Below are 27,050 nucleotides of genomic sequence, written 5' to 3' on the forward strand. Positions count from 1 at the left end.
TTGAATAATCACATACTTCCTTCCTGTACTATTTATTTGTTTGTCCGTGGAGAAAGCTGAAACGGAATGAGTGGGTGAGCCCGAGTACGGCGACCACAACAACAAAATGCATCCCCTTTCATACTTTTCCCGTCTCAATTCAGGGAGAAATGTGTATAATCGTTTCGGATGGAGAGGCTATTAAGCACTTTGTTATCGATTTCATTGCATGTTATTCAGAACATAAACAATACGCAAGTTTCCCTCTTTTTCGGCTGCATTTTCTGGCAATTAGGGAGCCTTAATGGACGAGGAGTGTAATTTATGCTACTTTCTCTTCATTAAGAGACATAAAGTATTTAATTAGATAGTAAATTTGGTATAACAAGTAAATAATTTTCATCAGAAAAACGTACCTGGTTGGGGTACAACTTTTATTCAATTTAATACGACGAGGAAAACGAGTAACAGCACAAATAAGTAATCGTGTCTATATCGAAGGAGAGGTAAATATCCGTTAAATATTTATGACGGAGTGGGGTTCATAATATTGCTGAGTTTGAAGGGGAATATGTAGAACATTAATAAGCATCAATTGATTATTTTTGCTATTACGGGAAAAAATATTTTTTCACTTAAAAGTTATAAATGCAGCAGGAAACCATTTATATTCACTTTCACTCTTGGTCCCACGACGAGAGAATTTAAATACATCGTGAAAAACTGCACTCCAAATGTAATCAATCACTCGGAAGAGGGGACAGAGTATTTTTTCTAACATCATGTGAATAATGGATGAAAAAATGAAATTATTTTACCATTCTCGAGCAGGAACTCTCGAAACAGCCTGATATGCATACAACCACCCATCCAGCCAAGAGGAGGAGGAAATAAACGCCAACGCCAACGGGTCACCCCACCACCACACCGACCGACTGCTTACTACACCAACCACCACCACCACCACGCTTTCTCGATCATCCAGGTCCCCAACAAACATTTGAAAATTCATCAAAAAGTCATAAATTGTAATAAAATGATAATTAATTTTTTTGATGGAACTATTTGGAATTGAAACAGTAAAGTATGTCAATTATAAAAGTAAGTGTTTTCATAAGTGAGTGAATGAATTGTGTGTTCCTTTGTTATTTTATGGAGATGGATGTAATTCATACCGTAAGGAAAATCAGGACAGAATCTCGCCTTTCAAACAGCAAAACACCAAACCACCAAACACCAGCCAGCCCCACCCTCTGCTCCCCCCTCTCTCCCATCTTATTTAGTTAGCGGCTGGCTGCAACACCACCATTAACAGGAACGAAGAAATGCGCCTTCAGCAGCATGTGCACCACCAAAATACGGCACTCTCACTTTTACCGCATCTATATGCAATCAAGTAGAGAAATATTAATTAAAGTAAGAACAAATCATTTACATTAAGCTATTCATAGGGTTTATATATGTACACAAGAATACAAAACGTTTTTATCCAATAACAAAAGAGGGGCAAATCATATTTAACTAGCTACCACACATGCTTTCAATTCCTAAAAATATAGATAAAATTATAAACAATCACGCAAAACCGGACGAATTACTAAATTTGTGTATGAACTACACATCTAATTTTCTTCTACTCAATGCAAAAATTATGGTAAAATTAATATTCGACTAACTAAAAATCGAGAGAATTTCTATTGATGTAGAATTTTTTACGAGAATTTTGTCACCATCAAAAATATGGTCGCGGAAAAAATGGAGTAAGTACATATATTTTCATTTAATTCTAAGTTGACCAAACTCTAACTTTTTGAGACTTTGACTTATAAATCGAAAAGCCGGAAATAACAATTATTGGAGACAAATGATAACCTACGTTTTTCAAACCAGCAGACAGACGGATGGTGAAAACCAATGATAGAGATAGCGAAGACATTTTCATTATCAACTCTGCAAACAACAGTCAAAGTAGTAGTTCCATTATTCTGAAGGTGAACGTGATCGTGAATGAGAACGGCTCGGTGATCGGGATGCGGAACGATCTTTCACTGCTTTCTCCAGTTTTACTGGGCTTCGGGATCTGCAAAATCACAAAACTTAAATAACGCCGTCCATGACTTTGAATCGTAATTCGTAATCAAATCAATTATTATATACCTTGAGTGAGAAACTCGTTTCCGAACAGGTGACTTTGACCTGGATCTTGATTCGTGAGATTTAGATCTGGATTTGCGACTTGGTGTGACGGATTTTGATTTTGAACGGGGAGACTTGTCTTTTCGGCCACGTGAGACAGATCTGAATAATACAAGTAGATAAAAGTTAATTAATTCAATTAGTTAATAGATCTTAAACTCTAGAGGCTAGACTTTATCAAACAATTAGTTTACCTGTCTCGCCTGCTGCGACCACCACCACCACCCGATCCAGACCGACTTCTCGAATGACGACGACTCTTCCTACGGCCACCACCGCTGCCAGATCTGCAATCAAAATAATATTAATTTTCCCTTTGCCAATAATTCACATTTATTATTCTTCCCAAGAATTAAACCAAACACGACAATTGTACCAGAAGGAAACCCAGATCTAGTCCTTAATTTGTGGTACAAAGAACCTACCACACTTTTTATTGCACAACAACTTACCTAGACCTAGATCTCCCCCTTCGACCATTTCGACCATCTCTAGACATTGACCTTGATCGACTTCTTCCTCCGCGTCCCCGACTTCCACGACGACTCCTTCTCTCTCCTCCCACAGGACTCGCTGGTCGTCCATATCTCGCCATCTGCACACGCAACTCGCGACCATCCAACACTCGACCGTCAAGCGTCTCCATCGCGTCCTAGACAAAACGAATTAAAATTTAAAATTTAAATTATAACCTTCACTGATCCCATTATTGAATTGTTTTAAATATTATTATCTTAATTAATTGCATACTCACCTCAGCATCTCGTCGATCATAAAACCTATACAAATATTTCATATACAAATATTTAGAACTTTTATCTTTAATTAATTAGGTCAAAATCCACCCACCTCACAAAAGCGAACCCCCTCGATTCCCTAGTCCAACGATCCCTCGGAATATAAACTGTAATATAATTTGTTTACATAAACATTAATTATCCAGTACAATTGGTTTTATTTTTAATGACATTTATCATTCCTTACCATCTCCAACATCTCCGTACTTTTCGAAAACGCGTCGCAAATCATCTGGTGTGGTTCGATAGGTTAAATTGTCCACTTTGAGGGACACCATCCCCTCAATTTTTGGAGGGGGGCGACCATAATTAAAACTCATCTTCGAGTCACTGTCCTTCCTTTCTCTCGATGAAGTAGCAATTATTCAGCTTCTGCCTTACTTTCGTAGGCTCAAGGAATCAAAATAGTTAGTAGGAGATGGGATTTCTAAAAAAATTAGAAAGGTTTGACAATTTACGAAGAAAAAACAATTAATTGCGGACATTCGCTGTTATTTCTGCTGCTGCTGCTGCTGTTCGTCGAGTGCTGCTTTCACAAATGCCGTTGTTCGTTCTCCGCAATATTTACGACGGGGCAAAATCAAACCACAGCAACTTTATTTGCCCCGCACTTCACGTAAATTGGGTGAAAAATGGAATGAAATTTTGTGGAAATTTTTTATTCGGTGTTATTTCTTAATTTTATGTGATGTTTTATTTATGATTTATTTAGTTGATTGTTTGTGTACAATAATTGTTGGCCTTGTAATTTGGTGGCGAGAATACTGAATTAAATATTAATGAAACAAGTTTGAACAATGTCATCGTAAAAAGTAAAAATACAGGACTGACGACATAAAAACGGTTGACCTATAAAGACGAGGTCAACCCGTTTTCAGTAATGGATTAAAATTATTTAAAATATAGTTACTTTGAATTTTGAATATGATTTTGAAAGGAAATAGTAAATAATGAGTCTCATTTTGTCTCACATTTTGTGTAAAGTTGAATGAAATTGTCTCATTTTCCCAATTTACCCATTTTACTCAGAAATGGTATATATATGTACGATTTAGTTCTTGAACTTTTTTTAGCGACGTAATTATGCGACAATCGCATTAAACGCAGCATTTTAAATTACGAATTATAAAAATTTTGATGTTATTTCCTAGTGCCCATGCACTATGCTTGGACCGAACGTGTTGTATGATATTTGCTTCTAATAATTGCTAATTGATTAATGATAATTGCTCTTTGGATAGACATGTAGACTTTGTAAGTTTGACTTTTGAGATTATGTCTTCCGGCAGATCAATCTTGGTTCCATAGCATAGCTTTCCACGAATTGATTCTGAATTGAACCCGTTGTTCCTAAGTAATCAAATCAACCCGAGAATTTCCTCTGATCCTCCTGAGTATTAGTGGTTGGATTGGGATGGACTTTACTTCTTTTACCTCATTTTCAAGTCAACGCCGTTTTTTGGTTGTATTAGATTCACCCAGTTGGCAGTTGATCCAAGTTGATCTTCCAACCGTTGATACCGTCCAACACTAGGTCAGAGTTCTCTTTATTTATAATCGTATTTGGTTGGGTTTTTGGACAGAGTCATCAATTTGAGTATAGTTTTGTTCAAACTGTTTTAAAATTAATAAGATTTCAAAACCACAGAAATATTTTTTGTCCTTCTGTGCGAGCCTTCAGTTTTTTGACATCCACATAAATGCACAGATTGTCAGGTTAACCCAGCGACTAAAGTTAGACCTCTTGATCTACTGGTGCCAATTTCTTGGATGCGACAACTGATTTCTTTCCGTTCGTTGATTCTGGGGGTCGATTAAATTTAGGGGGATTTCCAGAAACGGCCTGAATCATAAGACGACAATATTTAAGATCTTATCTTCTTCCAACTCCAATTAACCTTCCAATCCGGGTAAAATTTTGGAGCATCATTATCGGTCTCATGCTCATCCTCTTCAAAATAGAGAACCAGACATTCAAATTAGTTAGTGTCTTCAGAACTGGGGGTAACAATGCAGGACCGTCACTGGGTGAGTCGATTTGGGTAAAAAAATCGGCATCATCCTCATGTCTAAGGCTGGCAGGTTCGCTCTTACTGGTTGGAGATTTTAGATTACCTCATTACTCCTAGATTACGGAAAAGTTCCTGGAAGGCCATTCAGTTCCGGTGCATGGACATGCTACCTTCAAACAAATGATATACATAGTATTTTGAATTTAAAAAAAAACCAGACGTAGAAATATCAATGTTACATTAGTTAAGTTGGACGGAAATGTCTCATTTTCCCAATTTGCCAATAAATCCATTTTATGACTCAGAAATATGAGACGATTATATACCCAGTTTTCATGTGTTGTCAAGATTTCGAAAAATGCTATATACCTATAAAAGTATGCTTCGGAGTCGATGGACACGTCATCATTTTAAGAACATCGCATTATGTAATTCATTATTGCAAAAACGTAAATAAAGTTTTATTATGGCCACAAAACAGTTTCGCTAACATTGTACAAGAGTAAAACTAATCCAACCATTTTTTCCCCATTGTAACAAAAAACATAAATTTACCTAAAACTAAAGGTAGGTGTACAAATAAATAATAAGCTGAGTTTAACTACAAAAGATAAGATAAGGTGTGTGACGTGGGTTGGGTAAAACTAGATAAATTATAGCTCTGTTGATGGTTTATTTCGACTGTATTCTCTCATCCGATCTTTCCGGAAATGGACATTGTCATTGACTTGGGAACTGATGGACATGTCGTCATCATCAGATCTGCAATTGAATTCCGAGTACACAATTAGCATTTTATTCTTTAAATTACTTTTAAAATTAGATTAATGACCTTTCATAAATGGGATTCGTGACAGAGTCCGCCTTCCCAGCAACGTGTTGTTGAAATGTTTTCAAAATTGGTGTTTTTGAAGACGAGGAAGTTGGCAGTTCTGGGAAGCTTGTGGGTCGCGATAATCCGTCGGAACAGGGACTGCTGGATCGACCACCTGCATTTTACACAAAATTGTGGTAATTTTTTCCTAATTATTAATATTATGACAAATATTACACCGTACCCAATATGCTGGAACCGTCGATATGGTAAATATGATTTCGGCTACGATTTAAATCAACTTGAAGATCAGAATCATCAATGTCAATCTCATCTCCGGCGACTCTCATGTTTAAAACCTGGAGAAATTTCAATTTATTGATTAAACTAGTGGGATCGAATATATAATCCAATTTCTAAACTCACCTGAGTCTCGTACTGTTTCAAACTAGGGCTGTGATCCACGTAAACGGGTTCATAACTTCTCGGGGGACGAACAACCCTTTGAACTTGATCTTTATACGCTGTGTATCTCGACCATTTATAACAAATGAAGCAAATCCCAGCAGAACTGACAATAAAAATCAGACACGCCAAAGCGACCAAGGCTGCTGGAAAAGCTGTTCCAAAATAAGCTCCATCCACGAGTGGACCCACCGGGGATGGCGGCAGTGGGGCTCGCGTTATCGGTTTACGCACTTCCGTAGCACGTACCCCTTGAAATGAAAGAAATGCTATTGTATTGTAAATTTTGATTTGATTTGATTAAATCCTGTATAATGATATATTTATAAGTTTTATTTACCAAGAGTACTTGAAACGTAGTATGAAATCCCTTTCGAACTCTCCCGAGACATTATCGTTCTAGAAATTTTGTTTATTAACAAAATTTCAAAAAAATGTCAAATAATTGACTTACTCTGCCACTTTGGGATGTTCCCTATCTAAAATGTGATCAGTGATGGGATCAATTGCGTAAAACCTAGAATTTAATTTTTATAAAATAAAATATGATAATTTTTGCCGTAGAATGAGATTATTTTGAATAGAAATTATAAAATTGTGAATACATACCAGACGTCCGTTGCGGAGGAGTCCAATTCAAGGGTCCCATTTTCCGACACGAATCTGAAAACAGTGTAAGAATTAATTATTTTCTAAGCTCATTTAATTTATCTTATCGCCTTAAATACCTATGAGCTGCAATTTTTTCAATCCCAATGATTAAGTTGGACGAATCTTGCAGGATTTCGAGAATATCTCGCTCTTTGATTTTTACTCGGTCAGGGGTCGTTCCTTGAATTATTAGTACCATCCGGTGAGGCTCGTCTATTACGTTGACCTAGGATTTCAGAAGCACCAAAATTAAAGGAAATGTTACCTTACAGAAATTAAGGTAACATATCAATCAACTCACCACGAGAGGAATCTGCGTATTTAAACTCTTTGTGATGGGTCCTTTCGGGTTATCTCTCGCGATGACGACAAGTCTAAATGGTAACAAGGTCGGTGACACATCGTCAACTGCTTTCGTATTGGAAACAATTCCACTTTTCGCATCAATGACAAAATAAGATCTCGTCAAGTCGTGTTGTGCTTCAAGATCGTACGAAATGTCGTGAAATTCTCCACTGTCCTTGTCTTCAGCACGGATTTGGATGACGGAAGTTGAGATTTGAGCATCTTCAGAAATTGCTCCATAAAACTTTTTACCACGAGCGATTCTTTGACTTTCAGGGAACAGGAATTCTGGTCCTATTATTTGATTTTCATACATAATTTTTTAGATTTTTTTAAATTTCCAAAATTATTTATAAACACTTACTGTTATCATTTTCATCGACAATTTTGATTTTAATGTTTGCTATCGAATTTTTTCTGCTGATCACACCAGGAAGCGTGAGTAGTTCAACTTGTATCTCGTATTCTGACACTTTCTCATGATCAAGGGATGTTCGAGTAAGAACAACTTCACAATTTCGTTCCGGAGTTACTTTCACTTGAAACAATCCGTCTTGATTTCCACTCGTGATTTTGCAATCTAATGGAATCACTTCGTCTTGCTTGTTAATGATGACTAATTTTTTTAGGACTGTTCCCCCCACCGAGGATTCTGGCACGTCGACGGAATAGTCAATTTCTGAAAATCCGACTCCCACATCCGGCGCGACAGTGGCGACGTGGTCAACATTTACTTTTACAGTGACGACCGAGTCCAGTGGAGGGTCGGCCAAGTCATAGGCACGGACATCGATCTGAGGAAATTGCATATTTAATTTGGTTCGTAAATTTGGGCGTATTTTTAAATGTAGAAAAAAAATTACCAAGTACTCCGTGTCCATCTCTTTACGAAGGTCATCTTTAATCGAGACAGCCCCAGTTTCATGGTTCACGTCAAAGTATCTCAAGGCCTTTCCTCTTCCAATCATTTCATATTTTACCTAAAAAAATACAACATGTATAATGTTTTATTTGTGTGGATACGACTGCCAAGGTCAGATTTGGTGATAACTAATTTTTTTATAATTTTGTACTTTGTTGAAGGGAGAGGTTCCGTCAGAATCAGTGGCTGCAATAGGCACAAATATTAAACCAGTGGTAGATTTTATTTGATGATGAGTTTTAATGCTAACCTTCTAATTTTGTAACCACCATTCCAATGGGGGCAGTATCCTCGAGCCTAATCGGCCTTGGAACCACGTTGAAAATGGGACTGTAATTTAAATGCCAAACAAATAACATGTAATTAGTGGTCATTGTATTAAATGGCGTAACAGGAAATGACTTACGGTACGTCGTTCAAATCTTTGACGTGCACAACAACCTGTAAAATGTAAAATTTACATGTTAATTTCAAGCCTAAATATGTAAATGAAAACTAATAATGAACACTGACCGTGGTTGTGGATCCCATATTTCCACTGTCATTCTCTTCCGTACCGATTATGAGAATGTGTTTCGAATCCCGTTCATAATCTAATCCTTGCGTCGTGTATAAATCTCCGGTTACAGGATTTATCGTAAATTTGTCAAAGGGACCTTGTTTTATGTAGTATGTGATACGTTTCTCAGTATCTGGGTCGATCGCCTCCACCGTCGTGACTTTCATGCTGGGGGAATTCTCTGGTATTAAGACTTCATAGGAAAACTGGCTAAAAACGGGCTCCGTGTCGGCAATATCTTCAACCCCGATGGTCATCGTGGCCGTCGCTATTTTCGAAAATTGTTGTCAATTTGTTAATTTTCTTAAATTAATGCGACAATGATTTACCTATTCTAGCATCGTGCCCATTATCTTTCGCAGTGACGACGATGTAATGCACTTTCTGTCTCTCGTAATCCAACGCATATTTTGTGAAGACATCTCCCGTGACGGGGTCAACTTTAAATGGAGAATCCTCCACGATTTCATATCGGATTTGACCGTTTTGATCTTCATCTTGGTCCTTGGCTTCGAGTCGACCTACGAGTTTGTTGGGTTGACCTTCTTTCACCGTGAATTTGTAGGGAAGGTGAAGGAACGCCGGGTTACAACTAGAAATATTTTTACATGCATTTTACAGCTACGGCATTTTTTTGGATATTGTTCATTGGCTTACTCATTGATATCTAAAACTCGAATATTTACGGTCGAAATTGAGTACAACCCGCCATCATCTTCAGCTTTTATGTTCTACATATTTTATGACCAGATTAGTTTCGCACATCGCGGAAATGGTGAGAACAATGCTAAATAAATAACTCACGAGGCTGTAACGACTTAAATCCTCTCGGTCCAATTGTCCGTTAACGGTAAGGATTCCAGTATTTTTACCAATTTGGAAGTGTTGGAGTTCATTTCCTGCCACGATATCGTAAACAACAGATTTGCCCTCGGGGTCACGGGCTTCGACTGTTGTAACTTCAGAGCCAATGGATGATCCTAATTTGTGATATTGTTATAAAAATGAGATTTTTTTAGCCCGATTAATATTTAACTGTCATACGTACCTTCCGACACACCCACATCGTAGACAAGTTGTGTGAATAAGGGGGCCTTAGTGTTTGGACCATCTACCACATTGACTTCGATTATCCGTTGGTCCATTCGTCCACCACCGTCGGTTGCCTATGTATCCGTCAAATTATTTATTGTCACATATTTTCTTTTCATGAAATGTGATACAGTTTTTTATCCCGAATTAAAGGTGTGGTGGTTTTTAATTTTTTTTACTGCTATGCAATTTATCAAACGTTTTTCAGAACACGAAAATAACTGTGATTCATATAATGAGCAAAAAATGGTGCAGAAAACAAGTATTGTCAAACAAATCTGGACAATAATTTCGCATTTTTTGTCATTGATCTCCAGAGTACCGTTATTCGAGGCAGTACATCGTGCATCGTGATCCCTTTGTCAATATCATCGCTTAGTAGGTACATGGATATTTACATGCATCCTCTACATGGGTCTGCTGACTGTGTTACCGGAAATGGCATTATTAGAAGCGCACTCACCTGCACAGTAACGGAGAATTGTTCGCCCGTCGCAAATTTGCCAATGGAGTCCAAAACTCCGGTGGATTCATGTATTTTAAATTTATTCGTCCCATTGTTACTGATGTGCGTGAGGGAAAAGGTAATTTCGGCGTTCTTTCCCTCGTCTTTGTCCTCCGCTTCGATCTGACATCCAATTTTTGATTATCATACCCTTTTCTTATCGTATTTTTTAAAAATACCAAAATTATTTAGATCCTCACCTTAAAAATTGGCCTACGTCCATCCCCCCCTCCAGGAATTATGATGGGATGAACAGGTCGGATTTTTGGACTGTTATCATTCACATCCTGGGCACGAATTTAACACACAAATTAATTAATATAATGCATCAAGCTAATCTTATTGTGTAACATTTACCTTTAAATGGACTAAAATCACTAACGGAGCGGAACTGACACCTTTGTCGTCACCCACTTCCCGAGCAATCATCTGCATAAATAAAGGAAAGAATGCATTAACTTACGTAATAATACCGTCTCATATTTACCCCGGTGTTGTTACTTATTTAATAAGAAAAAAGAACTATTTATTTTTGCAAGCAGAGTGTGCCCAAGCATAAAAGCAGGCACACAAAGGGAAGGAGTCAACTCATCATTAATCTTGCGCTCAGTGGTGGCAAATAATTTATGATGACACTTTAATAGTAAAGAAGAGGTTTTTTTTTGCACTGTACCAATTCACTTAACGATGATGATATCATGAACTTGACTCAAAATTCATACACCAAATTTTTTGGTTAAGAACTACATGCAAATCTGCAATGTTGAATTATCTGCGGTAATCCGTCTTCTTTGTAGTGAGTGAAAGATGCATAAAGTGAATTTGAATTGCATTCATACTGTTCATGTTCATTAATCCCCATTAAACTAAACCACCTGCACCACTGCTTACTTACTACTGCATACACCGTTTAACAAGTGGTAATTACCTGTACCGTACAACAACTCAAAGGGTAAAAACATACACATATTTAGTCGTGAGGATTCAATTTACTGTAAAATGTTGCGAAAAGTGGGAGAAATTATGTATCTTTTTTTACATGTAGATGTGATTGACGGGAGAAAATTTTTATCGGGTTTTTTCTCAATTTGCATGGAACTGATATACCACCGTGAAAAACGTGACTATCCTTTTAACGAAAAATGTGCATAATTTGCATCTCAATCTGCCAAAAGATTATCGGATAATTTACAAATTAGTTACTTAATGAGGTAACACTTTCCGACAATCGTCAACACAATTCCCGTTTGTTTCGTCTCAATCAAGCCAAAAGAGCAGACCACCACGGCAAGAAGAATGTATCAGAAATCAGCAAACTTCCATTAAATGAGTCAACCAGGAAGTCAATAATTTTCATTAAGTAATGATTATCTCAAAATGTACAAACCTGAAACTGGAGTTGAGGTTGATTAGGCGTGTCTCTGTCGAGATGTGAATCCGCAACGATGAGAACGCCATCGTCATCAACTTTGAAACCGGTCGATGTCAACTCAAACTCATACCGAGGTCGGGGATCGTTCGGGCTCTGCAAATTTTATATGTAAATCTGCAATATTCGCCAATTTAGAGGATAAAATTTCATTCACCAAATCCGGATCCGTGACTGCAAACTGTATCGGCTGCTGATTATTCAACGACCTCACAATCGTCCCCACTGGAGAATTCTCGGGAACATATCCAACCAAAGAGGACGCTTGAACGGAGGGTGGATGCGAGTTGAGCGCAGCGACAAAAATATTTAATCTTGCAACGGCAAATTTGCGCTTTTCCGTCACTTCCGTTGCTTTTATAAATATTTCAAATCGGGTTTCAAAATCGTTATCGATTGGGCGAATTTGACGAATTATTCCTGCAAAAAAAATTACCACAAAAATTTATTGAAAACGCTCTCGCTAATCTAATTTTTCTTAGTGAGGCAAATACCTGACAACGAAAAAAATTTGCTAAGTATGCATTTACCCCACCCAAAAAAAGTGACATAAGTCGATTTCTCAGCCATTTCTCAACCGATTTTGATGAAATTTTGCACAGATCATTGTTAGGTAATTTAGAAAAGATGTGCTAGTCGACTTGGCGAATTTTTGATTTTTACCCAAGTTATGTGCCAAAATGTGCAAAAATTTTCCTCTGAAAACATATTTATTTTTATGACTCATAAGTGGTGTATCCCAGCATGCTCGCTTATTGAAAATTTTTTTTGTCAAAGTCATTCCGGACATTTTAAGCGCAAAATGACCTAAATCGGTTGAGAAATAAGGGCGTTATTCAAGTTTGAAAATCAAAAATTTAATAAAAATATTCAAGGTGCCGATAATAACGGCGGTTGTGCAGTAAAAATAATGTCTTTGACAACCAAATTACAAGTTTTAAATAAACAAGGCCCCAAAAAATGGGAAATCTTAGTGAGTCAGCACAATCACAGTTAATAAATAAAATTAGATTGAATAACTTTTGCATCACCGCTCTCGGGATAATTTTTACTGGGTCCACTGTAAATTTAGTTTTGCATACGCATGAACTCTTGCATTCATTAAATTAATTGAGATTACAAGATGACGTTTTTACTATTGAACGAGAAGTTGAATAAATTAATCGATATGAAATATAATTGTGAACTGCGAATTTTAAATTTAGAAAGATTTGAAAATCTACAATTTCGATATATAAATTTAGATATCCTATTAATTCCTATTCAGATGAAATCTCCAGACCCTTTGAGGGGGGGGGCAATTATTCTAAATGATTAATTAATGCTTCCAGGAAAAATTATACCGAGAGCGGTGATGAAAAAATTATTCAATCTAATTTTATTTATTAACTGTGATTGCGCTGACTCACTAAGATTTCCCATTTTTTGGGGCCTTGTTTATAGTTAGTCGATGTTAAATTAAGCAAAAAAATATTTTCCGGCGTAATTCGATGCAAAATAATAAAAATTAGAAATGGATATTTTTTGGTTGTGGACGAGTTTTTTTGTCTTTTTTTATATGAATAATGAATTATGTGCAATTTATTGTTAAGAAATTTTTTACCTGAGGTTCCATCGATAAGAAAATAAGAAAGATAAGAAGCTGGTGTCCCATTCACGAAAGTGTAGTGAATTTGAGATTGGAGTGAATCCTGATCAAATGCTTGAACTTTTTCCGGTCGGATTTCTAACAATCCAGTGAGCACGCTTCGAATTACCTTTAATTAATTATCATCATTAAATTAAATTAATTTCCTTTTTACCACCATTAATTTTTTCCTTACCGTCGAATTATATTCTTTCCTCTGAAAAGCGGGAGGTTGATCGTCATCGTCTAAAACGTTGATGGTCAGAGTCGACGTGGAGGATCGTCTCGTCGAAGGGTCGAAGGCGCGATCCTGTCGTCAAAACGATAATCTTAACTACATATCAATTAACTAATTATTTAACTTACGGATGCGACGATAGTGACAAAATATTTGTTGCTCTTTTCATAATCCAACGTTCTGTTGAGGGTGATTGCACCTTGGTGGGGAAAATTGATGGTGAAAATACCAAATCCATTTTCTTCCGGTTTTTCATCTTTCGAATCTACGACAAAATATTCGACTAGTCCGTTCACACCCGCGTCGACATCTTTGGCTCGGATGCCACGGAATATTGTGGAACCGACAGGTGTGGACTAGAGCAGAAGAATTCGGTCTCTTACTTATCTTATCGATGATAAGTAATTAATAGTTAATTATTATTTTTACCTCAGAAATCGAAACCTCATACGGTTCATCCACGAATATTGGGGAGTTATCATTCTTATCAGAAACTCGAGCTATGACCGGTATCGTTCTGCTCTCTCCGGTCGATTTTATTTTGCACACAACCTGCAAAATATTTGCGAAATTTATAATGCACATGTCATTAGCATGATTATCAAATTGAAATCATAATTCTTCTTATCGACATTGTGTCGATAATTGCTTTACTTTCATTAAATTTTTCACACTTTTTCTTATCTCTCGAATTCCCTACAATTCCGCTTTGACACCTTTTTCTTGAACATTTTATTTTATGAGATTAGAAATCAAAGCCGTGATGAAACGAAATGAATGACCAACTTTTCACAATACAATAAATAAAAAATACTTACAAAGTTCATAACAAATCTCTCAATTGAAGGATTGAAAAAATAAATGGTTTCCTCTCCCCGAGATAAAAATTTCTACTAAAAACTAATCAGATCAAAATCATATTCATCACGTAAGTAAAGCCAAGAAATGGAAAGTATTTGACATGGGTGGAAATATAAATGTGTGGGATCATGTCAGGATGATGAATGAAATCGTGCTGATATTTTTATATCGTTTCGTATCACTAGTCAAAATATGAACAATGGAAACAAACAATGCGATATATTATGCACAAAATTTGGCGAGGAAATTAATTATGAGTGACAAGATTACGACCGGGCCCAAAAATATGAGAAAACGGTTATAAAATAAATTTCGAATTATTATCGTCGTTAAATTTATTCACGCAGTTTGATATTTATTAAAAAATTTAACAAATTGTTAACATTGTAATCTTCACACATTTTCTTTCCTCCTCCGTCCATCCACCCTTCTCCACTATTAAAATTCTGCTATGACGAATAAATCGGTCATCAATTAAGGTTGCGCCGAAGAAGTCAAGTCCAAAATCGAGACTCGTCTTTAAGTGGGCCAAACAACTTTTTCACTGAATCTAATCCACCAATTCACTCGGACTTACTAACAAACAACCATCCATGCTTTACAATTATATACGACTCACTTTGACAACTTGCACTTATTACTAAAGTTGGAGTAAATAAGAGTATTTACGATGGACGCAATTTATTTTTTCCTTGGGGGTTTCGAGGATGACCTTTATTTAAGATTTCTTCAAAGTAACTAAATTGCTCCTCAATTTGTAATCAAGCAGTAACTTTTTCTTTTCTTTGTGAGAAGAAAATGCAAGTTAATTAAGTTGTTGGTCGATAAGTATATTTTTTTGAGGGGGGGGCGGATTTAGTTCACTTTCTTTATCCAATTTTTTAGCGAAAAAAAGGAGTCAATCAATTTTTTTTACCTGGAATACGATTGAAGAAATGTCATCCTGATCTCTGTCCAAGGGTGCACTCAGCTGTAATTTCTTTCCGTGGAGGCGAAAGTATCGCTTATCACTTTGTACAAGGGTCAAGTCAATCTGATTCCAGGGGTCGCCAACGATCGGAAGTTCTTTCGGGGTGGTAGATTGACCAATTTCTAGAATTATAAGTTTAATTTAATTTTTCGTTCGTACATATCGAATCTGGTCGCTAACTTATAATCCAATTTGTACAAACTTCCATTTTCGACGTTAAATTCTCACAATTAAGTAATTTTGACTTACCATCCCCAATACTTTCTTCAATATCCACTATCACGCTGGATAGACTGCTTTCTAGTTTGCACAGATCTGATAAGAAAAAAACAAGGAAATATGTATTTATTTGGTCAGTTTAATTTTAATACTTTATAATTTTCACGGTACAAATTTTGACCATCAATTAAAAACAAACAGTTTCCGTTCCCACGATTTGTATTTTATGCGTTTTAACACACACGCCCGTCCCGATTTTCATGTACATTTCCCAATCTCAAAATCTTTTAGGAAGTGCAAATTCCCATCTCATGAAACATGTAAACACTTTTAAAGCAAGTAAGAAATTGAGTCGTCGTCATAAATTGAACTTCACCCCTTTTAACAAAGTATTATTTACAGGTCATATACAACATTTTTCAGCAAACAAGTAGGTGACGCATGTTTGGCCATTATTATTTACAAAAATTTCAAACCAACGTTGTCCAACGTATTTAAATAACGCATTCATCATTATTACGACTTGCTGTTGGGAGTTAAATCAGGGTTAATTTATTTATTATTTAGCAGGCAGCCTGTGAGTTCATTACATTGGCAACTTCCGGAAATGCTCATCCTGTCTCTTTTTCTGTCCTCTGCACTCTGCTGCTTTGATAGGAAATGGTTTATCCCACATACATTTTGCATTCTTTCACCTATTGTATACGTAGAATTATTCGATGTGTGCCTTTTATTCTGCTCTATTTTATTCGCCAAACGTTAAGTATTAGAGAGGAAGTTTCCATTCCACGCAATTATGAGAATGTTCCCACTATGTAGTAAATAAATACTAATTCATAATTTTGTTCTTATCACATTTGATGAGTGGAAATTCATATCGTGGTTCGGTTTGATAAATTTACCGTTATTTTTTAGATTAGTTTTCCCAGTGGAATTGGCTAATTTGATTTAAAGAAGCTTTAATATTTAATATTTTGCTTATTTCAAAATTTCAAAATTATTACAAATTTTCTAACTAGTTATTAGCTAACAATATTGTCTCCTAACTAAGCACACCCTGCTCATTACGTGTAATTTGTCATAAAATAAAAATCATGATTATAATTGTGTTTTCTTCCTTGCTAACAAGTCGTATTTTGAAAAAATTCGACTAATTTTACCATTTTTTATTTTATCTACATCAATGTTATCACCGTCAGAATCGAAGCCAAACAAAAGCCGAACAATGGATTTATCATCAATCGAATCACAAAGTTAAATATACAACTAACTCCTATTCAGAAAAGCGACCGCGTGTGCACTTCCTGTAAACTTTAGAATCTCCAAACAATGACAATGCCCCGTCACTAAAATATAGATAGGAAAGATTCCTCGTCAAAATACAGGTAAAATTGGACTTCAAAAATACTAGCCTGCACTTAAAAAAGTACGTAAAAATACAAGGTGAGTGAGGATGCCACCCTATAATTTCGCGTATTTATGTATATAAAAGGATCGAAAGTTGATGAGGAGGATTTTCTGTATATAATTTAGACGACATCGATAAAAAAAAGTTCAACTCATCCTCTCTCTCGAAAAAAGAACGTGTAATAATTTAGTCTGGTGGACATTTCACATTTACTTTTGCCTAAATAAAAGCGTAAAGAGTTTGACCACTAATTACGTAAAAAATTCTATTTCAATATGTGAAAAGATTTCATCTCTGATTTTTCCATGACCTCATTTTTCTATAGTCATCTTTGATTTAAATGTATCAACTTTGTTTTACGAAAATTGTCGATCTGAATTATTTACTTTTTCACAAATGTAATTTCTAAATTAATACTAATCGGCTGGAACGTATGACAAAAAAAACAAAGATACCTAATAAATCCTGTAAGTTTTTATTACTCAATTTTTGATATGCATATTCGAAAACCAAATAAATTTTCTTAATTACTGACCGACTAAAAAACTACCTCTTAAATTTTAAATGTCATCATCATTTTAACAACTAACCCGTTTTTTTCTTCTTACCAGGTTAATATTTCGCAAACGAATCACCCAAAAGTGGGTGTGTCCCCCAATAAATTTCATCCCCTCTCTCTGACGATCATCGGTACGCACATAACGTGTTTGTGTGTATTCGTGATATAATAAATGCACAATAAATTAGATAATTGCAGCCTACATATCGGCAATCGTCGTGTAACGTGGTCATGATTTTGAACTACGGTGCAACAAAACAATAAGAAATTATGCTCTTTTTTCTCCATTATTTATTTTATTAAAGAGATTTTATAGATATTTATGCATGTAAAGTTGACTGATTGTTTTACGTGATGTAATTTAAGAATGATAATTTCTCACGTGAATGCACTTTTACTTGTCAATATTTCTACACGTTGGCAATAATTCCATGTTTTCATACAGATTAAAAGTAATTGAGTAAGTAAACACACATATTTTTCTGTTATTATTGTTATTGCTCTTTAAATAAATTACATGAAACTGCATCTGTACAAATATCTACTATTCATGAAAAGATGGATCATAAAAAATCGTAAAATTCACTACGACCACAATTTGCCTGCAACCAAACCACGAAGAATCATATAGTACAAGCATTTAAAGATAGTAATCAATTCCTCAGTGACATACTAACCAAAACGTATTTACCATTTAAGTACTAGTTAAGAGATTGCACGAATTGCAGTGTAATTTTAGAAAGAGAAAGAGAAACAGATCCATTTCCAATATCGATTAAGCGATCAATTTGAAAAGTAATTCTACCCTGATTTAAATTTATATAGTTGAGAGGTGCAAAAATAAAGAGGGAAAACGGAATGATTTCTACGACTGCATTTTCATTGACCCCATGCCGTCATAAAATTGGTTCGCCTGCGTCATTTCAAATTGCATCCCATTTTGGCTCATGATACGATTTTTGTTTTCAGACAGACACAAAAACATGCAACTTTTTCCTTCGTGTTTTACAAAACGATGTACATACGAGATGAATTTGGCACTCAGTCAGTGGACTAAGTCAGTCAGGTGGACAATGTTGTGAATGAAATATGGACGTGAGTGAAATATCCTTAAGCCGGTTTAACCAACGTTGGATTGGATCATGGCAAGATCTCAAAGTGAAATAGGTTTTAGGATGAAGCCGGTTTTATTTGTAGGCGAATTGGATAACGGTGAATTAACTTAGTATTTGCTTGTAAATACCTCTTTGTCTCGGGCTTTTGAAGTGAACATTTACATATGTAAGAGACACAGAACATTAGTAATTTGGCAAAAAAAGCAGATGACTAAAATTGTACAAATATTTTGAGATTGATAAAAGTAAGGTGTCAAATTAGCATAAATTTTACGCTAATTGTTCCAAAATTACCTTTCACCACTCCTTAAATTCTCCGTTAATTAGTGACAATATAGTTAGTACACGTACGCACCTTAGCTAATTTCATCCATCCTACACAAAGTAAACAGCGTGTAATAATTTCTCGTAAAAATTTCTGTGACTTGAAACTCGGTGTATTTTTTGCATGCGAAAATATTTTATGTATGCATGCATTCCGTTCTTTGTTACGTGATGTCATTTGTGTGATGACACCCTCGGGCTGTGCATATTTATTTTCATGCGAGTAAATTAAATGGTGCATTACATTCACAGACATTTAATAGAATGTCGTGTCAACTTAATTACTTTGCCAAGTGTTCTCTATGACTGTTATGCAGGAATTAGTTTACTCATTGTCACTGTCAACTTGTCATCATCATTCATTTGCATTATTTCCTGGGTTTTATAAAGCTGTGTGTTTTAATAAATTGAATTTTAATAAATGATTTTGTGCGCGTTTTAGGTCAATTAAATAAATAAATTTGCACATTTTTTAATTAAGGAAATATGAACATTTATACAAAATTTCTTACTTGGTGGTACCACCGTCGACGTGGTATTGGACTCCTTAACATTTGCACTTGACGAGTGACACACACAATTTAATATAATTACACACAACACTCCGAACAGTTTCGAACACGCCGGAGAAAGTCTTTTCTTTGCCCTCATTTTCGAAATTTTGGTTTCCCAACGGCTCCACCTGTAACATAAATAAAATCATAAATTGATCTAGTTTTTTAATGTAAACAGTGTTCATTTTCATGTTTTATTACACGACGTGAGCTTATATGTAGTGTTTTATTTAGTGAATAGCCATCGTCCGATGGATGACAATGGATCCAATCACCCATGAAAATAAAAAGGAGCCAAGAACCAAGAACCAACTCCTATTTTTGGCCATCATTAAGAATTGTGACGGACTGAATTTAAATGATGGCGAGAGGTGCCTCGTTCCATCTCGGCTTCCATTTTGATCACTGCGTGTAAGAGAAAAAGTCTTTGTTTTCTAGATACATGTGTGTAATCACTAATATCAAAGTGGACATGATTTGAGAAGCCGTAGCCTACTTTTGATCCGTCTTTCTCTTTGTTATGTTCGACCAGAGCTTGTTATGGGACTATTTATAGGAAAGTGAGTGAGCAGAGGATGAAAATTCGCTATATTTTGAGCGTGAGTGGTGACCGGTGTAAATTGGAAATTTCTTAGATTTACAGGTGTAAAAAATTTGGGAAATTTGAGAAATTTCTTAACTCCAGACTCGTACATCTTTTTTGCCCTCTTATTTGTTGTGTCTTAATTAAATCAGAGTCTCAATTACACCATCGTGACCATCATTACAACATTAAGAACCTGATATTGATATTGTCTGACCAGAAAAAAACAATGCAATGGAAGAAGAGCTACTGCCCCATTGGGCTGAACTACAGCCTCCGGTCCGGTTTCATTTCATTGTCAAACTCACTCGACTGCATTTTAACTTTTACATCCTTGAGAACCTAAATCTTTGTAGGACGTTGTTTCATATCACCGAGATCTTGGGCGATTTTGTTCATCAATTTCATCGTTTTTGAAAATAATTGGAATAATACAGGCAAGAAATTAGAAGAAAATTTTTTGACTTTAAAGTTTATCAAATTTTTTATTCAAAAAATAGATTTTCAAAATTTATTCATAATTTTCATATTAATTTTAAAATTTTATAATTTTAAAATTTCATGATTTTCTTTCGTATCCCGGTTTCAAAATCGCATTCAACATTAAGGAATGTGCTGTTATCAGGCTACAAGTTCAAGGGAAAGGAATGCACTTAAAATATTCAATATTTACTTGTTTACTTAACACACCTTCATCTTCACTGCATTTGTGGAAGCATTCCTTTAATTGCAGTGCTAAATAGTTTCAGATTTTAAGTACGATTTGGTAGAAATCTTGCCTAAGATTTTATAAAATTTCACAAAATACCTAAATACTTATTCCCTTAAAAATTTCCTAAACTCTAAAATCTAGAAAAAAAATTAACGAATTTTGAAATTTTCAGAAAAATCTGATTCAAATTTTACTTGTGCTAAATAGTTTGAGATTTTATGTACGATTTGAAATCTTGCTCAACATTTTATAAAATTTCCCAAAATATTTGAATACTTATTCCTTTAAAAATTTCCCAAACTCTAAAATCTAAAAAACCTACAGTGCAGACTCCATATAGCCCGAGTCAGGGACATAGTCCCTGACTCAATAAGTCAGAGCCCGCTTCTAAATTCTTTTCCGAACTGACCGACATAATATCACCAACTTCCGTGTTGTGGATGGTTAAAAGTTTGTTAGATAGTTTCTATTATTTGGTACCAAATTTTTGAATTAGTTACAAATCATGTGCCTTGACCACCATGACCAGTGGCTTCTTTAACAACCTGAAGTTCTAAGCTGTATGTATGTGCTATTCAGCCTCCAAATCAAATTTCAGCTCGATATAACGATTTTTAGGCCTTTTAAGATGGCCTTATAGATTTACCAAGATGTCTGTCTGTCCGTCCGTCTGTGCGTCCGTCTGTGCGCACGATAACTCTCTTTAAACAAAAGCTATCGACTTGAAATTTTGCACACTTCATCTTCGGGTCAAAAGTAAGGATGAGTTCGGAGATGGGCATGATCGGTCAAGTAATTGGCCGGTGGGGGTCATTTCCATTCAAATGCGTTGCCCTTAACTACCAAGAACCTTTAGAGCAGGTTAAATTATTTAAGTGTAAGTAAAATATTTGTAGCTTGAGAAATATCTATAGTAATAATTTTAAGTAATTTTAGTATGAAGATTGCGACTGACCTCAAAGCGTTTAAATTGGAGTGGAGTTTCAGAAATTTTAAACCTGGGAGACCCGATAGGGTGACCCGACGGATTTCTAAAATTTGTAGTAGGTAGTTGAAATTTGGAACAAAGGTTGCTAGTGGATTGTAACAGACAAAAATGAATTTAGGTTGGAAAAATTTTAATCTTGATGGACCCTATGGGGTGACCCATACTGATTTTTCAAAATCGTCATATCGAAGTGAAATTTGGGAGAGAGGTTGCAAATGGGTCTTAATGGAACAATATGAAATGAAATTGGTAAAATTTATATCTGATGCGGTTATCCATATCTATTTTTAGAAATTGCGTTAAAAACATGAAATCCGGCACGGTAATACTTACAATTAGTGGCTTCTCATCAAAGAATTTGAAATTAAAAGTTAGCTAACAAGGGATACTTTCGAGGTGATAGTCGTGTCCAGGGTACCACTCATTGGTCTAAATGTTTTTTGATCGAGTGTTTCTCACGGGTTCGGGTTCTTACTTCGGGTTTCGGGTTCGGATCGGGTTTGGGTCCTGCTTCGGATACGAAATTTTTGAACCCGAAACTTTCGGGTTCGGGTTCGGGTCCGAGAAATATGATCCCAAAATTTCGGGTTCGGGTCGGGTTCGGGTTCCGACTAAGAACCCGAAACCCGAACCAACAAGAACTTTTTGCCACAACGAACACGAAAACATTAAAAAAGAAAATAAAGTGTTAACCAAACTTGCTACGACGGTTATGCTGCAGTAATTCATTAAATAATTCAAATTTTTAATTGTCGTAACTTCTTTTCACAAGTGTCTTCAATTAGTGTTATGGTTTGAATATTAAAATAAAATATATTTTTTATCAAAAATTTGCAAAATATTTAGCTTGAGCTTACTTTAATATTGGAAACTTGAAACTGAAAATCATTTTCAGTTTTCAACTGATTTAAAAATTTCTGAATGTCACGGAAAGCCATTATTCATGGTCGATTTTTTGAGATTGCATTATTATGGTCAAGGAATTAAGAGTTATGTACTTATGCAGAAATGTGCTTAATTATAATTCCTCGGTCATATTTACAGAAGTATTGTTTGTTTGAAACCTTCCAAAGAATTTTTAGCTAAAAAGCCAGTCACCCCTTAAAGTTAAAATATATTCGGGTTTTTCGGGTTCGGGTTTCGGATTTGATCCGCCAGTTCGGGTTCGGATCGTTGCAAACGGGTTTCGGGTTCGGGTTGCCCTCAAGTTTCGGATCAGTGGCATCGGGTTCGGGTTCGGGTTTCGGATTTGCAAGAACCCGACCCGTGAGAAACACTAACCCATCTTCGAACTCGGTCGATGCCCAGATGCATGTCTGTATCAAATTTGGTAAAATTCAGCCTACTCCTTCGAGAGTTATGGAAAGACAGACAGACGGACAGGTCGATTACATAAGCCCTAGTCCGGGCTAAAAATTATATGCCAATCGTTCATTAGAGTCTGGCTTTTATGTAATAATGCCGTCTTAAAAGGCCCCGCAAAGTTGCTTGGAGTAGGTTTTAAAAATCAGTATGGGTCACCCCATACTGATTGCACTCTGGTCACTTTGGTCTGGTTGCACTTTGTTCACTTTTAACTTCATATTCTTTAATTAGCAGTCATTAAGTATCATTGTGCCGGATTTCATCTTTTTAAAACAATTTCTAAAAATCGGTATGGGTCACCCCATAGGGGCGTTCCAGATAAAAATTTTACCAATATCATATCATATTCTTTTATTAAGACCCATAAGCAACCTCTCCACCAAATTTCAGTTCGATATGATGGTTTTGAAAAATCGGTATGGGTCACCCCATAGGGTCACTCATGATGAAAATTTTTCCAACCTGAAGTTATTTTTTTCTATTAGGAGCCATTAGCAACCTCTGTACCAAATTTCAGCTCTCTACAACAATTTTGAAATTTTGGTGCATAAGACCCCACCCACTCCGATGACCCCCACCGGTCAACCACTGGACCGATTTCGCCCATCTTCGAACTCGTTTCCTAACTTTGTCCAATATGCATATGGTAAAAATTTCAAGTCAATCGGTTCAGCCGTTTTGGCTCTATCGTGCCGGACAGACAGACAGACAGACGGACGGACATGACGGTTCCATAAGCCCTGACTCGGGCTAAAAATTAAAATTTTTGAAATTTTCAGTAAATTTTGATTCAAATTTTACTTCATATGATCTCTCTTTATATTTTATTGATACTGGAATGTAACCTATTTTTAACTTATCATTACATTTTTTCCCGATTTTTCCCCATTCGACTTTAATCCTTCACAATTAATACTAAATTACTCAAAATTTTCCCCAACCTTAAAAAACATAACTTTTTCTCGTATTTAAAACTAGATAATAATAATGAATGGATCAAGGGTAAAAAAAAATGCTGATCCTTCATTCACACTCACTCACTCAGCCACCCTATAAAAGATGTACATACATAAAACCCGTCTCTCTCTCTCAAAATTATAATGGATATTCAGCAGTGTGATACTTTCAAATGCTTTATTCAACATCTTCCAACTTACGACTCGTGTGCTAAAAAGTAACACATTTCGACGTGTAGGTCGATAATACTTATGCAGCCTTCCTCGTTCGTACGAATGGTCTCTGCACCTTCATTTTTCTCGGTTAAACACATCTCACCAACAAACAAGGACAAGAAGTTAATAAGGCGATGGTGCATATTGATAGTGGGTCATTTGTTATGACATGACGCTGCTGCTGCATGAAGATTTTTTCTAATCGGTCCTCAAGAAGAAGAGATGTACATATGTATGTGACTGACTGCAAATATTTGCATAAGTTGGTTTGGTGGTGGTGGTGGGATGAATGGGAAAATGATGAGTTGAATGGATTCAAAAGTCATGAAAATTATTATTAGTGGAAATTAAGCGTTAAAGACAAAATTAATCTAAATTTGTCTTTAGGACTGATAAACTAGAAATAAATAATAAATGACGTTTTGTAATAGCAGGTAATTTGTCGTATTTATTAATAATAATATCAATAAATTTAGAAATTATTATAGATCATGGTGTGAAAATGAATATCAGTTTTGTAAATAATGGGGCTAAAATTCGCTAATAATTCGATCGTTAATTCGATCATTTGAAAAATTGGGTTAATGCAAATTAAATTTATTATCACGAAAATTTGACACGGTTGATAAATGTGGAATTGATCGTTGGATAAAGTAAGGCGGATAAGAAACCTTCGTGTCATTTTTTGAATGAAAATGCAATGTAATCATTTCTATGTATACAAATCGAAGAAGAATTAGCTAAATATATATTTTTTTCATGTCAATAGTTTACAACATAACGTATCCGATGCAGCAGACAAGAATGACTTGCAGTCCTTGATTTTGTTTTAATTCAGTCACCAGAACTAATTACGTATTAAATTTGGAACTAATTTTTACGATTTTTTTATTATCTTACGAAATTCTATGACTTAAATTTAATTTAACTGCGAATTGAGTTTAGAGATGTCATAATTATTATGAAATTAGTTCTCATCATTTTTATCAAAGATTTCTAAAACTTGTGACAAAATTGACCAAAAAAATACTTGGCCGAAAAAAAATTACACAATTTGTTTGTGTCATCATTTATCTCACAAATATTTTACGAAGTGAAATCAAGCGATAAAAATTATCTATCTATTAAGCAGTCATGTGTTTTAATTTTTCGTATGATTTTTTTTCAAGACATGACCGCTGCCGGCTACCATCTGCCACGTTTTCATTTCATTTCCGGTAGCATTTTCATTCTACGGCGTCTCCGTTAAAGGTAAATTCCTCCTATGAAAAGTATCTAGCGTTGAAAACCACACTGTCTCATGAAACTGACCACAACAGAAAGTTGCAAAATAATAAAAACTGTATCTTCATCTTTTACCATCATACCACTAATTTCGCAAAACGTATGTAAAGCCAGCATTAACCTTTCGACTCTTGACCTGCATAGTAAAAAAAATCTGAATAATTTAGAAGAAAGGAGACGCTGCCAGAAAATATTTAATAACGTGACACTGCCACGAGCCAAAAGTTGTGATGATCCACTTTTCAAAGGAGAAAGATAATTTTAAGAAATTATCTTCTTTTTTCCTATTTTTTTTACCTGGGAGCGACGTAATTACGCATTTTATGCAGAATATTTTTGAGTAAAATTGAACTCAACCTTTAAATTTAGGAAGAATCGTAAAACTCTAAAAATTAATTAAGCGACGTTTCAACTTACCAAAATAAAATTGTTAATGTTCAAATTTCATATTTTTTTTTCCATTCCATGTTTTTTGTACTATTTTTGTTTGCAACAGTCACTTATGCACTTATTTATCTTCACACAAGAAGCTTACACAATGCACAGTTTTAATAATAAAAATATGTCATATAACATAAACTTGTTAATGATAAAAAGTGAATGCAAGTAATAATCATGTCCCAATTTCACACACTTTTTACTTTACTTTACCATCATTAAACACGGTTCAATAATGGGATCAATTCAGTTATAAAGACACGCACGTAAACACGTAAGGTATGACCTCACCTAGAAATAATCAACTAAATTCTTCCCTTCATATATAAGTCGAAAAGTTAAATGTTTCCATTAACATGACAGATTTCCATAGATTAGAAAATCCCGTTATGTGGTCCAGATCTGATAATGAGTCCAGCAGATCCTGGTCTAGATGGTCCGTATGAAAAAGTTTACAGTACCCACCAACAAATAAATAATGTCACAAAACACTAAATATTCAAAAAATTTCCAGTCTTACACAATTAACTAAATAATTTCTGGAAATATATGTATGTAAATTTTCGAAATCGCTTATTTGCATACGACTCGTGTAACAATCGTGGGGTTCAGATTCGTGACAGACACATGCGTCTCGTCCAAAGGGTTGCAAGTGACTGAGGCTTAAATGATGCAGAAAAGGGTTGAATTGATGCCAACCAGTCGGTCTCTTATGCATTTACTACAACGTGGACACCAACCAGTCTCATCCTCCTATCTGATTGTTGAGCATTGTTGAGTCCCATGTACAATGCGGTATGCGGTACAAAAGTTGCTAAATACATGATCCTTCTTGAAATCTACGGCTTCAAATATGCTGCTTTTTCA

The 27,050-nt window shown here is 35.4% G+C and overlaps 2 protein-coding genes across 4 annotated transcripts; both read right to left on the reverse strand.

Annotated features, from left to right (window-relative positions):
- Positions 1-372: 372 nt before the first annotated feature.
- Positions 373-3,516, reverse strand: LOC110844049 (serine/arginine-rich splicing factor 2). Of its 3 annotated transcripts, XR_004833830.1 has the most exons (8): positions 3,160-3,515; positions 3,025-3,079; positions 2,930-2,954; positions 2,628-2,827; positions 2,370-2,462; positions 2,137-2,277; positions 1,856-2,059; positions 373-1,361 (listed from the first exon to the last, which is right to left on the reverse strand). XR_004833830.1 is itself a non-coding variant. In XM_022090160.2 (7 exons), exons 1-7 carry the CDS (start codon positions 3,290-3,292, stop codon positions 1,960-1,962), a joined length of 696 nt encoding a protein of 231 aa, XP_021945852.1. In that variant the 5' UTR covers positions 3,293-3,516; the 3' UTR covers positions 1,397-1,959. The 3 variants fall into 3 exon arrangements, 2 of the variants coding, with proteins under 2 accessions (XP_021945852.1, XP_021945851.1); XM_022090160.2 differs by lacking the exon at positions 373-1,361 and having other exon boundaries at positions 1,397-2,059; positions 2,679-2,827; positions 3,160-3,516; XM_022090159.2 differs by lacking the exon at positions 373-1,361 and having other exon boundaries at positions 1,397-2,059.
- A 1,900-nt stretch (positions 3,517-5,416) lies between these two features.
- Positions 5,417-26,842, reverse strand: LOC110843889 (cadherin-99C). The gene is made up of 32 exons (XM_022089947.2): positions 26,163-26,842; positions 19,600-19,769; positions 15,712-15,777; positions 15,409-15,584; positions 14,061-14,183; positions 13,760-13,987; positions 13,590-13,703; positions 13,370-13,523; positions 11,924-12,186; positions 11,725-11,862; positions 10,695-10,766; positions 10,538-10,624; positions 10,296-10,460; positions 9,789-9,906; positions 9,545-9,720; positions 9,398-9,471; positions 9,070-9,332; positions 8,695-9,008; positions 8,588-8,622; positions 8,432-8,511; positions 8,333-8,367; positions 8,123-8,239; positions 7,624-8,053; positions 7,216-7,553; positions 6,992-7,140; positions 6,873-6,926; positions 6,718-6,780; positions 6,604-6,662; positions 6,225-6,514; positions 6,043-6,157; positions 5,817-5,973; positions 5,417-5,746 (listed from the first exon to the last, which is right to left on the reverse strand). The coding sequence occupies exons 2-32, from the start codon at positions 19,736-19,738 to the stop codon at positions 5,638-5,640; spliced, it is 4,701 nt and encodes a 1,566-aa protein (XP_021945639.1). The 5' UTR covers positions 19,739-19,769; positions 26,163-26,842; the 3' UTR covers positions 5,417-5,637.
- Positions 26,843-27,050: the final 208 nt, after the last annotated feature.

The sequence above is a fragment of the Folsomia candida genome, unplaced genomic scaffold, assembly GCF_002217175.1.
Source record: "Folsomia candida strain VU population unplaced genomic scaffold, ASM221717v1 Fcan01_Sc002, whole genome shotgun sequence".
Taxonomy (NCBI): domain Eukaryota; kingdom Metazoa; phylum Arthropoda; class Collembola; order Entomobryomorpha; family Isotomidae; genus Folsomia; species Folsomia candida.

What these genes read in the sequence shown, in the direction of transcription:
- LOC110844049 (XM_022090159.2), bottom strand. Translation starts at nt 3,292, where the DNA reads ATGAGTTTTAATTATGGTCGCCCCCCTCCAAAAATTGAGGGGATGGTG. An exon ending in AGGGGGTTCGCTTTTGTGAG is followed by an intron (nt 2,955 to 3,024) that starts GTGGGTGGATTT and finishes ATATTTGTATAG; the next exon opens with GTTTTATGATCGACGAGATG. An exon ending in AAACGAGTTTCTCACTCAAG is followed by an intron (nt 2,060 to 2,136) that starts GTATATAATAAT and finishes GTGATTTTGCAG; the next exon opens with ATCCCGAAGCCCAGTAAAAC.
- LOC110843889 (XM_022089947.2), bottom strand. Translation starts at nt 19,738, where the DNA reads ATGAGGGCAAAGAAAAGACTTTCTCCGGCGTGTTCGAAACTGTTCGGA. An exon ending in GACGTAGGCCAATTTTTAAG is followed by an intron (nt 10,461 to 10,537) that starts GTGAGGATCTAA and finishes ATTGGATGTCAG; the next exon opens with ATCGAAGCGGAGGACAAAGA. An exon ending in GAACATCCCAAAGTGGCAGA is followed by an intron (nt 6,663 to 6,717) that starts GTAAGTCAATTA and finishes CAAAATTTCTAG; the next exon opens with AACGATAATGTCTCGGGAGA.